Here is a 13,343-nt window from a genome sequence, read left to right on the forward strand (position 1 = left end):
AAGGAAGGTCTTTAAATTAACCTTTTTCTTCACCCCCTTACAGAGATTATAAGGTAGACATTTAAAAGGGTTTGTTTGGTTTTGGTTTGTTGGTGGTTTTTTTTGGGTTTTTTTTTTTTTTTTTCGCCCCCTCCTCTTCGCCACTTCTACGTGCAATGCCTGGCCCGTAGAGAGACAACCGGCTGGGATGCCCAAATCAGGCCCCCCCCGCCCCCGAGGCGGGAGCCCCAGTGTTGCGGAATCCGCGCGGGAGCGGACACCCGCGACGGCTGACCCACGGCACTGGCGTGGAAGTGTGGGCTGAGAAGAGCGCTTCTCCCCCCGCCCCCCTTTTCTTTTTATATTAAGGTTCTTTCAACCTATTTGTTTATTTAGCCAATAAAAGTCGTACTAATCATTTTAGTGCTGACACCTCCTATAGCATCTCGCTAATTGAGCTCTGTTAGCTGCTTACGTTGGGCAGGGTTTTCTTCCAACTCTAGCGGCAGCAAAGAGAGCAGGCTTCCCTGTTTCTCGCTCAAATCTGCAGCCTACCCGCTCTAGCACAGTACGTTCGGAGGATAGATATGAATTGTTGCACTGTTCATTGATTCCTACTAACGAGCCGGTCTAAATCAACACTGCCGCTAAGTAGCTCGTCTTGAAGCATACAGAGGACGCTGTGGCTGGTTCCTTCACTGTTTGCTACGAGCCGCATCGCGGCCAGTAGCAAGAGTTGGCCGTAATGATTTGGAGAGAAGAGCGCAGGGTTTTTTGCATCTCTCTCGTTTTTTTTGTGCTAGGCTTCGCGTAGCTTTTTAAACTGAATGAAAGGGACGTTAAGAAATTACTCCAAAGGGCCCTTGTTTCCCGTTTGCAGGTTCCCGGGGCGAGCTCGACGCACGTTTCCCCGGGGTGCTTGCCACAACTAGCCCCAGAGGCGAGGGAAGACCTCGCTCGTTTTCCACCTCCCGGTGCCCTCGGAGGCCCTTCGCCCTTGCTGCTCGGACCCGGGCTGTGCGGGAGCGAGGGGCCAAGGGGGAAAAAAGTGGATAAAGGGGCTGCGAAAGGGCTGGGTGGCAGAGGGGGAAGGCGGGAGCTTCCCTGCTCGGGCTGCGGGTCCCTGCCCTGTGTTTTGAAAGCGGATCTCGCTCTCACATGGCGTTTCCACAGCCCCCTGGCTCCACCTCGCCCTGCTGAGGAGGTGTGAGCGAGAGGGGAGCCCGGGAGCCGCTTCTCGCTCCTTTTCCATGAGGCGCCAAGTCCCCCAGCCGCTGTCATGTGATAGCAAGAGAGCGGGAGCTGCGGGGGTCTCCCGGCTCGGGCATCATTACAAAACCGCTCCGGAGCGCCCAGACCCGCCACAGCCACGGCGGCCGCCGCCCCGCTCGCCTCCTCTCCCCGGCGGCTCCCGGCGCTCGCCTGCGCCCGCCGCAAACTTTTAAGCGGACACCGGACTGAGCGGTGAGAGGGGCGTTTTTATTTCCTTCCTCCCCGTCTCTGTAGAGGTCCGGGGTAACTTCCCGAGCCCTTGCGGCGTGCGGAGCATCCACTCCAGCAGACCGTGCCGGGCGGCAGCGGGGAAGCCCGGGAGACTCGGCGGCTCCACGACGAAAGCGGGGACGCCAGCGGGGACCAGGACCCGTCTCTGCCCCGTGTGTCCCCGCCGAGGCCCGGCGGCCTGGGTGGCAGCTGCCCCTCCGGCGAGCGGCGGGGCGGCGAGACAAGCGCATCCCGCGGGGGGAGGCTGCCTGTGGGAGCCGTGCGCGGAGGCCGCCGGCGGGCCGCGGGGGGGTCGCGATCGCGCGTGGGCCGGGCGGGTGGCGCCCAGGATGTAGAGGCGGCGGCGGGGCAGGGCAGCGCCGTCCCCGGCATCCCCAGCCCGCCCTGCGCGGGGCAGAGCGGAGCCCGGCGCGGCGCGGCGGGGCGGTGCGGCCGCGGGAGGGCTGCAGCGGGGCGGCGATGCCCAGGCCGGGGAAGAGCTCGTACAGCGACCAGAAGCCGCCCTACTCCTACATCTCCCTGACGGCCATGGCCATCCAGCACTCGGCCGAGAAGATGCTGCCCCTGAGCGACATCTACAAGTTCATCATGGAGCGGTTCCCCTACTACCGGGAGCACACGCAGCGCTGGCAGAACTCCCTCCGCCACAACCTCTCCTTCAACGACTGCTTCATCAAGATCCCGCGCCGCCCCGACCAGCCGGGCAAGGGCAGCTTCTGGGCGCTGCACCCGGACTGCGGGGACATGTTTGAAAACGGCAGCTTCCTCCGCCGCCGCAAGCGCTTCAAGGTCGTGCGCCCCGAGCATCACCTGCCCGGCGGCGGCGGGCCGGGCGGCGGGCCGGGCGGCGGCGGCCCCGGCAAGCCCCCGGCGCCCGCCCCGCACATGGTGCACTACTTCCACCCGCATCCGCCGCCGCCGCCGCCGCCTCCCCCGGGCAAGGTGCCGGGGCTGGCGGGCTCCGAGGCGGCCGTGGCCGCCGCCGCGGCCGCCGCCGCCGTGGGGAGGCTGCCGCAGTTCTCGCCCTATGGGAGCAGCCAGCCCTCGGGCTTCAAGCATCCCTTCGCCATCGAGAACATCATCAGCAGAGATTACAAGGGCGTGCTGCAGGCCGGCGGGCTGCCGCTGGCCTCGGTGATGCACCACCTGGGCTACCCCGTGCCCAGCCAGCTCAGCAGCGTGGTGAGCTCCATGTGGCCGCACGTGGGGGTGATGGACTCCGTGGCCGGGGTGCCCGTGTCCCCCGACTATGGACCCTTCGGGGTGCCCGTGAAGGCGCTCTGCCACCCGCCGGCACAGACCATGCCCGCCGTCCCGGTGCCCATCAAGCCGGCGCCGGCGATGCCCGCTGCTTCGGCCATCCCGGCTCTGACGGTCGCCGCCTCGCAGATCTGCCCCGCCGCTTCCCCGTCCGCCGCTTCCCTGCTGGAACAGACCGGGAGCAACGCGGGCCCCGAGGGGAAGGGCTCCCTCCACTCCGTCCTGGTGCACTCCTAAAGGGCAGGGGGTCGGGGGGAGAGAGGCCCCCAGGCTCCCAGTGGAGAGGATGCGGGGGTCCAGGGCACGCGTGCGGCACGGAAACCCGATCGATCTCATGACTATACCCCCGCTGGTGTCTATGTTTGTGTCGTGTACAATCAGATTATTTGAGAGCCGGGTCGCAGGTAAGAGCTTCTATCATCGTTAAATATCGTTAGTGGCGGAGAGGTGATATGAAAAGTCACAGCCGGGGCCAAAGGGGCTGGCTCGGCGGACGGGGCCGGCAGGGGAGGTCTCCCCGCCACCACGACAGCCTGCGCCACGGCGCGGCCCCGCAGCTCGGGCTCCCCGCCGAGCCCCCCGCCCGGGCCGGCCGGTCCGGAGGTCCCACGGGACGCGGGGCCCGGTAGGAGAGGGGCTGCAGTCTGCCGGCGGCCGCGGGGAGCAGGAGGGTAAAACCCCCTCTGAACTCTGCTTCTGCCCCGAGGGACGGGAAACCTCTGCCTCACCGTCCTGTAGATCTTGCTGCCGACAGAGGCGGGCAAAGCTGTTACCTTGGAGCCCCGCGAGCTGCGGGGCCTCAGGACGTGTAATGCTCGCTGTTTAAAGAGTAAGCTTTAAATAGTTCGATAATTAGTGGTAATTTAAATGACAGCGGCACTGACGGCGAAGGGGTCCTTTAACTAGCGATCACTTGTCCTTCCCCCTCACACTTTTACAGTCCACCGCAACATTTCACATCGGAGGGCAGTACCTTAGGAGGGACTGAAGTGTGACCTGGCCTCTCAAGCTGTGATCGAGTGTCCGAATTCCCTAGTTTCTCATTAAAATAAAACCAGCCCGGCGATTCGTAGACTGTACTTTTCACATCACCTTTTACCGCTCACAGATACCGCTATTTTGCATGTGTTGCTTGGCATTTCTTCCACGTGAGTGTGAACACTAAAATCTGCGGGAGGGGGTGGGGGGAGGGCGGGGGAAGACAACCGAAAAACGGTTAAAAAAATCATTCGGGAAAAGCACTTTACTGAAAACAACCTTCCACCAGACGAGGGGTCTGTGTGAAGCAGAGGGATCAGAAGTCAGACAGCGACGCACTGGCTGATGAGTCCCGGCTGGTTTGTGAGTGATTGCTGCCATACCCTGTCTGCCCTGCTGTACACCAATGCTCATTAAAGCCCATCTATTCATTTGCTTCTGCTGGTGCTGATCTTTAAAATAGCCGCCTTTCACACGGGTTAAGAAAAGCGTGCTCGTAGCTTAGGTTCGCACTCTCTCTCCCCCCCCCCCCCCGAAACTGACAGAAGTACCCCAAAGTTTCCTTGGCGGCAGAGCAAGGGGAGGAAAGGGAAAGAAACCTCTTACAGGTAAATCGCTTGCTGCAGACACGCTTTGAGTCGCCGCGACCCGCAGCTCAAGGGCGAAGCGCCGGCGGTCGGGTCTGAGGAGAGGGCACCGACTCGGATCCCGATCCCACTGGAGGCAATTGGAGTTTTGCCACTGGTTTCAGTGGGTGCTGGATCACAGCCGCTGTCTGTGATTTGCCCGCCTGATGCCGGCGGACCTGCCGTGCCCGGAGGCGCCGGGTGGCAGTCCCAGCCCCTGGGACTGGGACGGAGCTCCTGCCTCAGGCTGCTCCGTCTTGGTGGCCCTCCAGCCGGAGAAAATACCGCTAGGTAAAGCAAACTTGTTTGGCCTCGGGTGCCGGCTACCCAAAGTTTTCCCCAGGCACACTTGTGGCGTCTGCTCGACCACTCGAAATTCAACTGGAACTGTTGAATTTTCAGTTGTTTCCTCTGCTCTAGAGGGGGGTTACATTTTAACTTCTAAAATTATAACATTCCTAGCGCTGAAAAAATAGTACTAATAATGTTATGCTAGTGAGGCACGGATCGGTATCACGGTTTGGAAATAGGACTGGAAGGGGAATTGCTTCAAAAGTTTTGCAGCCAGATAAACCAATCGGTAATCAGATATCCAAAAGAAATGGGAAAAAGAAAGAAAAGAAAAAGGAAAAAAGTGCTTTACATTTTCTTTACTCCGCTGTCTTCCATTTTAGGCAAGGAGCCAAGTCAATATTTCTGCTGCTAAAAATCAGTTGCTTATAAAGAAAGCAGTCCCCCAAATAAACCGCGAATAGCACTAGTTCTATGATAGCTCGATATTTTTAAATATATTCCACCGCTCTCGATGTGGCTGCTGTCTAGAGCACCAAAGCATTTTAGGGAAGCTGAGTTTTCCCCTCACATCGGTCTAAGGGGCAAGAGGAATGGGAAATCCGGAGCAGAAGAAGTAATCCTCCTGGGAATTATTCAGAGGATTCTGGGCAGTTTTAAGATTCTGGATAACCTTCTGAATTTCATCGCCCGAAAACTCTATTTGGTGTAAGGAGGCCGGTCCCGCAAGCACCCGGCGACCCCGCGCAGGGAGCCGGCGGCGGCCGGGCAGCCGGGGCAAGTGTCGCGACAGAGCCCGGCAGCCGGGGCAGGTATCGCGACAGAGCCCGGCTTCCGCGGCAGGGCGCCCGGCGCAGGGGGTGTCGCGACAGGAGAAGGTGTCTGGCTGCAGCCGAGGTGGAGCTGAGGGTCCGACCTTCACCCAGCGCCTGGGGGGGAACACTCCGGGGGGTGGTGTCTCAGGCAGCGATTTGCGGGGTAAATGCGCGGTGTTTGCCATAAGGCTTTTCTCATCCGCGGCAGTTTAGGCGAGCGGGGAGTCTAGGCCACGGGTCACTCGCCCAGAGGGTTTAGAGTAACTCCCGAGGCAGCTGCCTGCACTTTGTATGACCAAAAGACGGTGCCCTTCCCTGTAGCTCGTGCAATGAAAATTATAGAGGGTTAGAAATGATAATTTCAGACTGCCAGAGGGAAAGGGAAAACTAACTAATTGAGAAATATTTTCTAACTCGTTTATACATATTTTCTTCATTTCTAAGGACTCCATCTCTAAACACAGCCTTTGCAACATTACACAAATTTTGCATCAACAACTGATAATCTCAATATATAAACAAAACCAATCCCAATGCTGCTTAAAAACAGATGATGGTACAAGATGCAGAGAAATGAAATAGTATCCTTTCCTCCAAGCAGAAAAGGTGAAGAGTAAGATTTCACCCTGGTAAAGGGTAAGATTTTTCGCTTGACAAATCAAATAGGAAAACAGACTTGTGCTAGTGACAAGATTTTGCCTGTCTGCTGTACCAGTACACCTCATGCAGAAGCCACTTGCCTTCAGATTAAAGCACATATGTGTTCTGCACAGAAAAGGCAGATGAGCCTTTACTGAGGGGGTGTAGGCAGGGTGGTTGTAAACCGAAGAAACAGATGCAAGCAGGACAAGCAAGCTTAATCTTCATATCATTAGACTGCCAAAGGTAGCGAAGCAAAAGTTAGTGTTAGAAGAATGGAGGCCTAAGAAAAGGCATCGATTCCACCCCAGCACACTTCTGATTTACTGTGGTTAGCTCTTGTAGTGATTATTATTTCTACCTATGGGAAACTATTCCTACCCGAGGCAACACTTGGTGTATTATGAATCCATAGGGCAGGCAAGTCAAGAAAGAAAAGCAAATGCAGCAAAACTTGTAGAATTAATCTGTTCTATGGTCTGAAATACAACAGCAGTGTTTCAGTGGTTATATTCTGATTGCAGCGATACCTGCTGCAATGTAACTACCAGTGTTACAATTGAAACTCTGGGCCCCACTGATGCAGTCCTGAAGTCCCTCCAGCTAGAAATTGATCCGGCAAATCACTTTGAATTTTGCTGCCGCTGTTTGTGGGATCAGATTTTCCCTTTTATTGTAAGACTTTATTTTAAATCATTATCCATAAAGCCTATTTTAAGATATAGTCATCCCTGTAAGTGCTTGAAATCTGTAATAGTCTCAGTTTTCTAAGTTCCACCTCAGTTTCTGAAGTTTTGCTGAACGTATGGTTAGATTAACATAAGGTATAATTTTAGACACCTACATGGCAAATACCAAATCTTAGTGCCTACAGGACCCATACATATTTAAGTATGTTACTCATTTATTTAAAGAATCAGTGGTCTTCCCTCTTTGCTCATACAATGTGGTCACTGGCACTGCCCATGTAGGGTTGCCTAATGGTTAGAGCGCTCTTCTCTGAACCTCTGAAGCAAATCTAAGTTCAAGACCACTTCACCTCAAAAGGATTCACATTCACTCCCCTGTACCAAAATGGGCCAGCTGAAAAACAGCACATGGAGAAGAGTTACGTTTTTTGGTGAAGTTATGCTGTTACATTGCAACAACAGATGTAAGCTTCATGAAGTGCCAAATAAGCCACAGGCCCTGGGTACTTTTCTCCAAAGGCAGAGTCCTACAGTCATTGGAGAAAACACATAATAGATGAAGAGAGGGAAGGAAGGATAGGAATAAACGGCAAATTTTCACAGCAGAGCACCATACAGACTGGTGTTGAATGTCCCAGAAATTCATAATTGTGGTATGTAAAAGGTGAGTCACAGGGAAGTGAAAAATGTTTACTAATATTATATAATTCAGACTAATAAAAAAGAACAGCTGACAAATTGGGAGCTGCCAAAAGATATCCACACTGAGTTACAGGATAATAAAACGGAAAGTGAAATTCATTGTTGATATATGCAAACTGATATGCATGGGGAAAATAATCCTGAATTTATATACATAACAAGAAGTCCTGAACTTAGGATTCTTATGAAGTTATTGTAGATAGCTCTATGAAAATACTGGCTTAATACTCATTAGCTGTAAAAAAAGCAAAATTAGTAGTAAAGGAACAGAGAACACAACAGAAAAATAGCATGTTCCTGTTTAAATCCTAAGTAAACTGTAATGCATCAGGAAGTTCTGCAGGTTCCTCACAATCTGAAAACAGATATGTTAAAACTGGCAGGATGCAGAGAGAATCAGATGGGATAATTAAATGTATATCTTCTGTACAAGTAGCAATTCAACTGTCTAAGACTCTTAAGCATGGAAAGCAAGGATATACTGAGATGTATGACACGAATTTACAAAACCATGTGAGACCTAGAGAAGGTGACTAAGGCATACTTGCTCTTTCTTTCTCTTAATAGCAGAACTGGGAGTCATCAAAAGAGTTCAAAGCAAACTGAAAGAGGGGATACTTCATGCAGCACATAATTATATACTGCAACTCATTGTTGCAGGATGTTGAGGGTGTTAAAATAGTACATGGGTTGGAAGAACAACTGGAACATTTGTGTAAGTTAAATCCACTGAGGGTCATTCCGTAAGAAGTTGCTACCTCTTGTTCAGATTTGCTATGCTAGTAATACATTTCTGAAAGTATTACGTGCTTTTCCTGTCCTGCTCTTTCTAGAGCATCTGTTGTTTGCATACTGTTGGAAGCTGTACACTGCGATAGATGAACACTTGGTCTGACCTATGACAATTGTTCTTAAACAGAGAGGGGACTGGGGTCTGTGACTTCTATTTCTAGCCAAGTGTCCTAAATCAAAGCAATTCTTTAAAGTTATTTCAGTGTATGATACATGAGAGCAGACATTATGGATGCATGCAGAGATGCAGATGCAAAGAATCCAAGCTCCAGAGGCTAACTGCACATGTTTTATATGAAAAATACTATAAGAAAATACTTCCTTCTGGCAAATAGAGTGCCCCACTGACTGGATTAATTTACTTATTTTCTGGTGAAATCAATTTCAACAATTAGAAAGTTTCAGCATGAGAGACAGAGACACCTTTTTATTCCATGCCAGTATAACTGATAGAGTAGACCGAGTATACGTATGGATTTGAATCCTCTCTAAGATTGAGACGCAACTCCAAATGTCTGCATCCTGGCAATATCATACTGGGCTTGTCTATGTGATGCATGTCTGAGGCATCCATGCTGGTCTATGCATTGACAGAGGTGTCAGTGTACTACTTTTTTCTATACCTCCTACTCTGGTTATAGGATCAGTGAAAATAAACTGCTTTTTGAAGGAGAAAATAATAAAATTCTGACACATGAAAAAATATAATTCTGATGCTGAGCTTCACAGTGCTTTAAAATAAAAGTTTTAATGCATTTGACATCAATATAGCACAGAATCTTGTAATATTTCTCTGGACTTCACATGGATGCTTAATCTACACTGGGAGAGGTATTCATTTTCAACGAGATACAAAAGTCTGTTTTTAAGGCAAAACACCTGGGAGAATGGTGTAAGACCACACTGCATTATATATCACTCATTAAAATAATCAATGGACAATAGACATTAACAGCCCTTTGAACAACCATAGGGACCAGGCATGTGCCGCTTCTTAAGCCAGAGAGTCATCTTAAAGCAGACATTTGAAAAAGTAAAAACAACTTGACATTCTATGTTAACTAATCACTGCCCCTTACTGTCAAAAGGTAGGTTTTTGGCTGAACATCAGTGTTACCCAGTGGACAAATTATTAGGTTCTTTTACTGGTAAGAGCTGCTAATTTTTATTCATTATCAGTCTTCAATTTAACAAAAAAGGGTTTTTAACTCCATGTACTACACAACAAGCTCCCAGTGTGGATCAGGTCTTCCTTTCATGATGATCTGAATAACCTGAAACTCAATTAATTCTGGATAAAAATGCAGAAAGAAAGGAGAAAAATGTATTTTCATGTACTACTTGCACCATAGAACTGCTACTGGAAAATGATAATTTGCTGGGAAAAGTGTAAGAGAACTTAGTAACATCATTGTAGTAGCCATTTGTGTCTTATTAACATGTTGTTTTATGTGGGATGTGTGATTCAGATTTATCCTCTCCTAAGGCTTGAAATTAGCATTTTCTTAATCCCCACGTGGTCTTTTAACTGTGGTTGGTATGAATTTGAACCATAACAGATTAGTAAATATGCAAATTATTGTGATACTTCATATGCTTAATAAAATGTATGGCTGTAACTGGCAGGTGCTTACATCTCATTTAACTGATTGTTACTGATGGCTTATAAAAATCTTTCGTGGTAGGAAGAAAATGCAATGTAATGATACATTGCTGGCTGATTATTACAATATCCAATTTTTAAAGCTGAATAGGATTTTTGGGATGAGACCTAGAAAGAGAATCAATTTACTGCATCTTCTTCAAGTATTTGCAACAGAGATAAAGACAAAACCATAAAAGGATGAATATGATACATCTTCAAAATTAAGTTACACTAGTTGCACCAGTGAAAGAGATAACAAGTGAATTGAGATCCTTACTGAGCCTCTGGTATCTTTACCTTAGATCTGTTTACAAGATTTTTTAAAAAGCTGCAAATGCCCCAGTTTACTCACCAACTCCAGTGCTAAGAAAAAACACAATAACAAACAAACAGGTTAAAAACATGGGCTTAAAATTAGGGGTCAAAATGCATATTGCTCCAGATTTTACATGTCAATATATTTTCTGCTTTGAAAATGCATCTCTCTGCCATCAGCGTATTTTATTTGCAAACCTCCAGACAGAAGGGAAAGGAAAATATATGGAAAATATCAGCCTATTACACCGACTTTATTTTGAAGGAACAGGAATCGTGAAGGAAAGAATAACAAATATAAGCATAAAATGGCGTAAATGCAACTTGGGTGCATCAAATGCAAGCTGTGACAGAATAGCTTGATGCTTTTCTTGGTAACTGATTTTTAGTGAAAATAAAAGTAGTGCAATTGAGTGAATATTTTACAGAGCTTCAGTAAAGAGTCTGGTATCGCAGTGCCTGGAAAATCATCACAAGTAGAGGAGGACTAGAACCTTACACAAGGGCTGACTATACACTGAAATAACATGAAATTAAGTAACATGACATGTAAATTTATGCATTTTAGGTCTTATAATGAAGGTATCTGAGGAGGCTTGCCAGATACAAGCAACTCAGAGGATTCCCTTTTCTAATAAATGAGAAGAAAACTCATTGAATATGCAGAAATATGAATGAAGGCCAAGAAAGAAATTGAAAGTTTCTCATCACCTTTAGCATACATATGGTACATATGGTACTCTCATTGTTACACCCATTTCTTCCTTCCTTGCATAGTACTTTTTTATTTAACACTATGAGTTTTATTCATTTCTGATCATGTCTCCGGCTTCATATCCCAAAGTGAAAAGTCTCCTACAATCCATGTTCTCCCAGTTTGACAGTGAATTCCTCCTAAGTTCTCCTGGAGTATGAATTTTTGTAATCAATTCTCTATTTCATTGTGAAGAAATACTAGCTTAGCAGATGTTACATTGTTATGCCATTTTTTCAGCTATGGGTACTCTATAATTCAGTGAGAAAAATTTTTACAGGGAAGTTAAGCCTCCCAACAACAGAATTAGTTTTCTGAATTGTGCCTGAGAAGCATCACAAACACACATTCCTCCCAGCCAGGAATCAGAAAACTTCTGAACTCAATTACATTCCTCTGATTTGTTGAAAATTAAAATTGCCACCTGCAACAGCTCCCTATTTAGATGTCCATGAAGAAGAATGGGACCACACTAGTGGCCAAGAAGAAGAATGGGGCCACACTAGTGGCAGTGATTTGCTGTGATCAGAGAGGCATCTTGTGACTACCAGCAGATTTCAGGAAGTCCCAGAAATGGTGAGTGGGGATTCTTTTGTAATTCATGCCAGGAGAAGGCAAAAAGGGATGGGTCACTACTGGCTGCTAGGGCATATCCTTCTAGCACAAAAATTTTCGTGTAGAGGGTAGCTGCAAGACCTCTACCAAGGTTTCACTCCGTTCTCCTGGAAGTGGAATTTGACTCATTTGAACAATAGGAAAGCTTTTACATGCCCTTTCAGCCTGAACTTTTTCATTGTGGTGTCAACAATCCCTGCCTTGGGATTGTCATGTACCTTTTCTTTAATTCATAGCGTTACAGCATTATTTACTGTCACATGATTCAGTCAAGGAAAACAAAATCTCTGGCACTTTTTCATCAATTAAAAAGGAAATACTAAAGTCAAGAAACCTGTACCAATGCAGCCCGAAATAAATCAATTTCATCATACAGGTGGGAACGTGCTAGTTGTCTGTGAGATACATTTTCTTATTGATAAGTGTTACCAAAAGTATTACAGGGTCAGCAAACAGAATTTGTTTTAAATGATTTCACTTTTCCTTCACTTCCATTTTTTTCCAACAATGCTGTTGGAAGGAAAACATCAGATTTTAGACACTGAAAATTACACTGAGAATCTAATGCAAGAATGACAGAAATTCATGGAGAAAGTTCCTAAGATGGCCAACGTTTGGTGGAATGTAATACTTCAATATCAAAATTCTGGAAGGTAAATTTGCAAATTCTCCATAATACAAATGACATGTCAAAGGAATTAGAATTGTGCATGAATTGGCTTATTAATGGAGAAAGATACACAATCTGTGCAGACACAAATTCTGGGCTCTCATATGAAATACAAATATGAAAGGGAGGTTCAATGGCTTTTACTAAATCAAAATTAACACAAGCACATTGAAGATGACTCACAAAATTAATATTTCTTGCTGCTGATGAAGATGTTTTAACTTTTGATATTTTTTTGATTTTAAAATTTCTCATTAAATACTTAATCAGGTAATAATTCCCCCAGTAGCCACAGAAGGCTAAGAGGAAGGGTAAATTCACATGGTTTCTATTCAAATCTTTCTGGTGGATATAATGAAAGGAAAGGATTAAATTACTTTGACAGGACGTTCAGAGACTTCTCTATGGGTTTCCAAACTTCTAAATACTGTTGCTATGCTTATAGGAACACTACTTTCTAGTCCACCAGGCCAAATGATGAAAACACTGCAGGATCTCCTTAGTGAAAGGCACCACCATAGCAAAGGAATAGGTAAAAAAAGTCAAAGCCATAACATTTTCATTTCTTGTGAACTTGCAAGTCAGATGAGAAGTGAAGTACATTTTTTTTTCCAGCCTACACACTCAGGAAATCAGGGGGTCCAGTCAAGATCAAGGTTTTTTTCAAGCTAGATGTTGAACAAAGGTAGATGTAGATGGAAAAAAGGCACTACTGTCTTATTTTATAGGCGTAGAACAGAAAGAAAAGTAAAATTTCCTTAGGTAACTGGTAGCAGAATCAGAGGCTGTATCTATACCTCACAGATATCGGTTCAGAGGCTTGCAAACTCCTCTTCTCTTCCCTTTCATGGGAAAAGCCTTTTATTTTAATAGTTTCCTTTAAATTAAATTCCCAGAAATGCACAGAGAAAAACAACTCAAGGTTTATGAAATAGCACATTGCATTGATAAAACTGCGGGTTAGTTGCTGGTACCTGTCCTCCTTGGAAGAAAGCAGTAAAATCCACTTGCCCTTTCATGAAAATAAGCTTTAGGTCCCAGCATTACCTCAGAGGCAGTCTGAATTCAGA

General features: G+C 47.2%; 1 protein-coding gene across 2 annotated transcripts; it reads left to right on the top strand.

The window, feature by feature from the left end:
- Positions 1-1,941: 1,941 nt before the first annotated feature.
- On the top strand, positions 1,942-2,979 carry FOXB2 (forkhead box B2). 2 transcript variants are annotated; one of them, XM_074570665.1, is made up of 2 exons: positions 1,942-2,299; positions 2,411-2,979. In XM_074570665.1, the coding sequence occupies exons 1-2, from the start codon at positions 1,942-1,944 to the stop codon at positions 2,977-2,979; spliced, it is 927 nt and encodes a 308-aa protein (XP_074426766.1). The 2 variants fall into 2 exon arrangements, with proteins under 2 accessions (XP_074426766.1, XP_074426765.1); XM_074570664.1 differs by having other exon boundaries at positions 1,942-2,979.
- Positions 2,980-13,343: the final 10,364 nt, after the last annotated feature.

The sequence above is a fragment of the Larus michahellis genome, chromosome Z (assembly GCF_964199755.1).
Source record: "Larus michahellis chromosome Z, bLarMic1.1, whole genome shotgun sequence".
NCBI lineage: Eukaryota > Metazoa > Chordata > Aves > Charadriiformes > Laridae > Larus > Larus michahellis.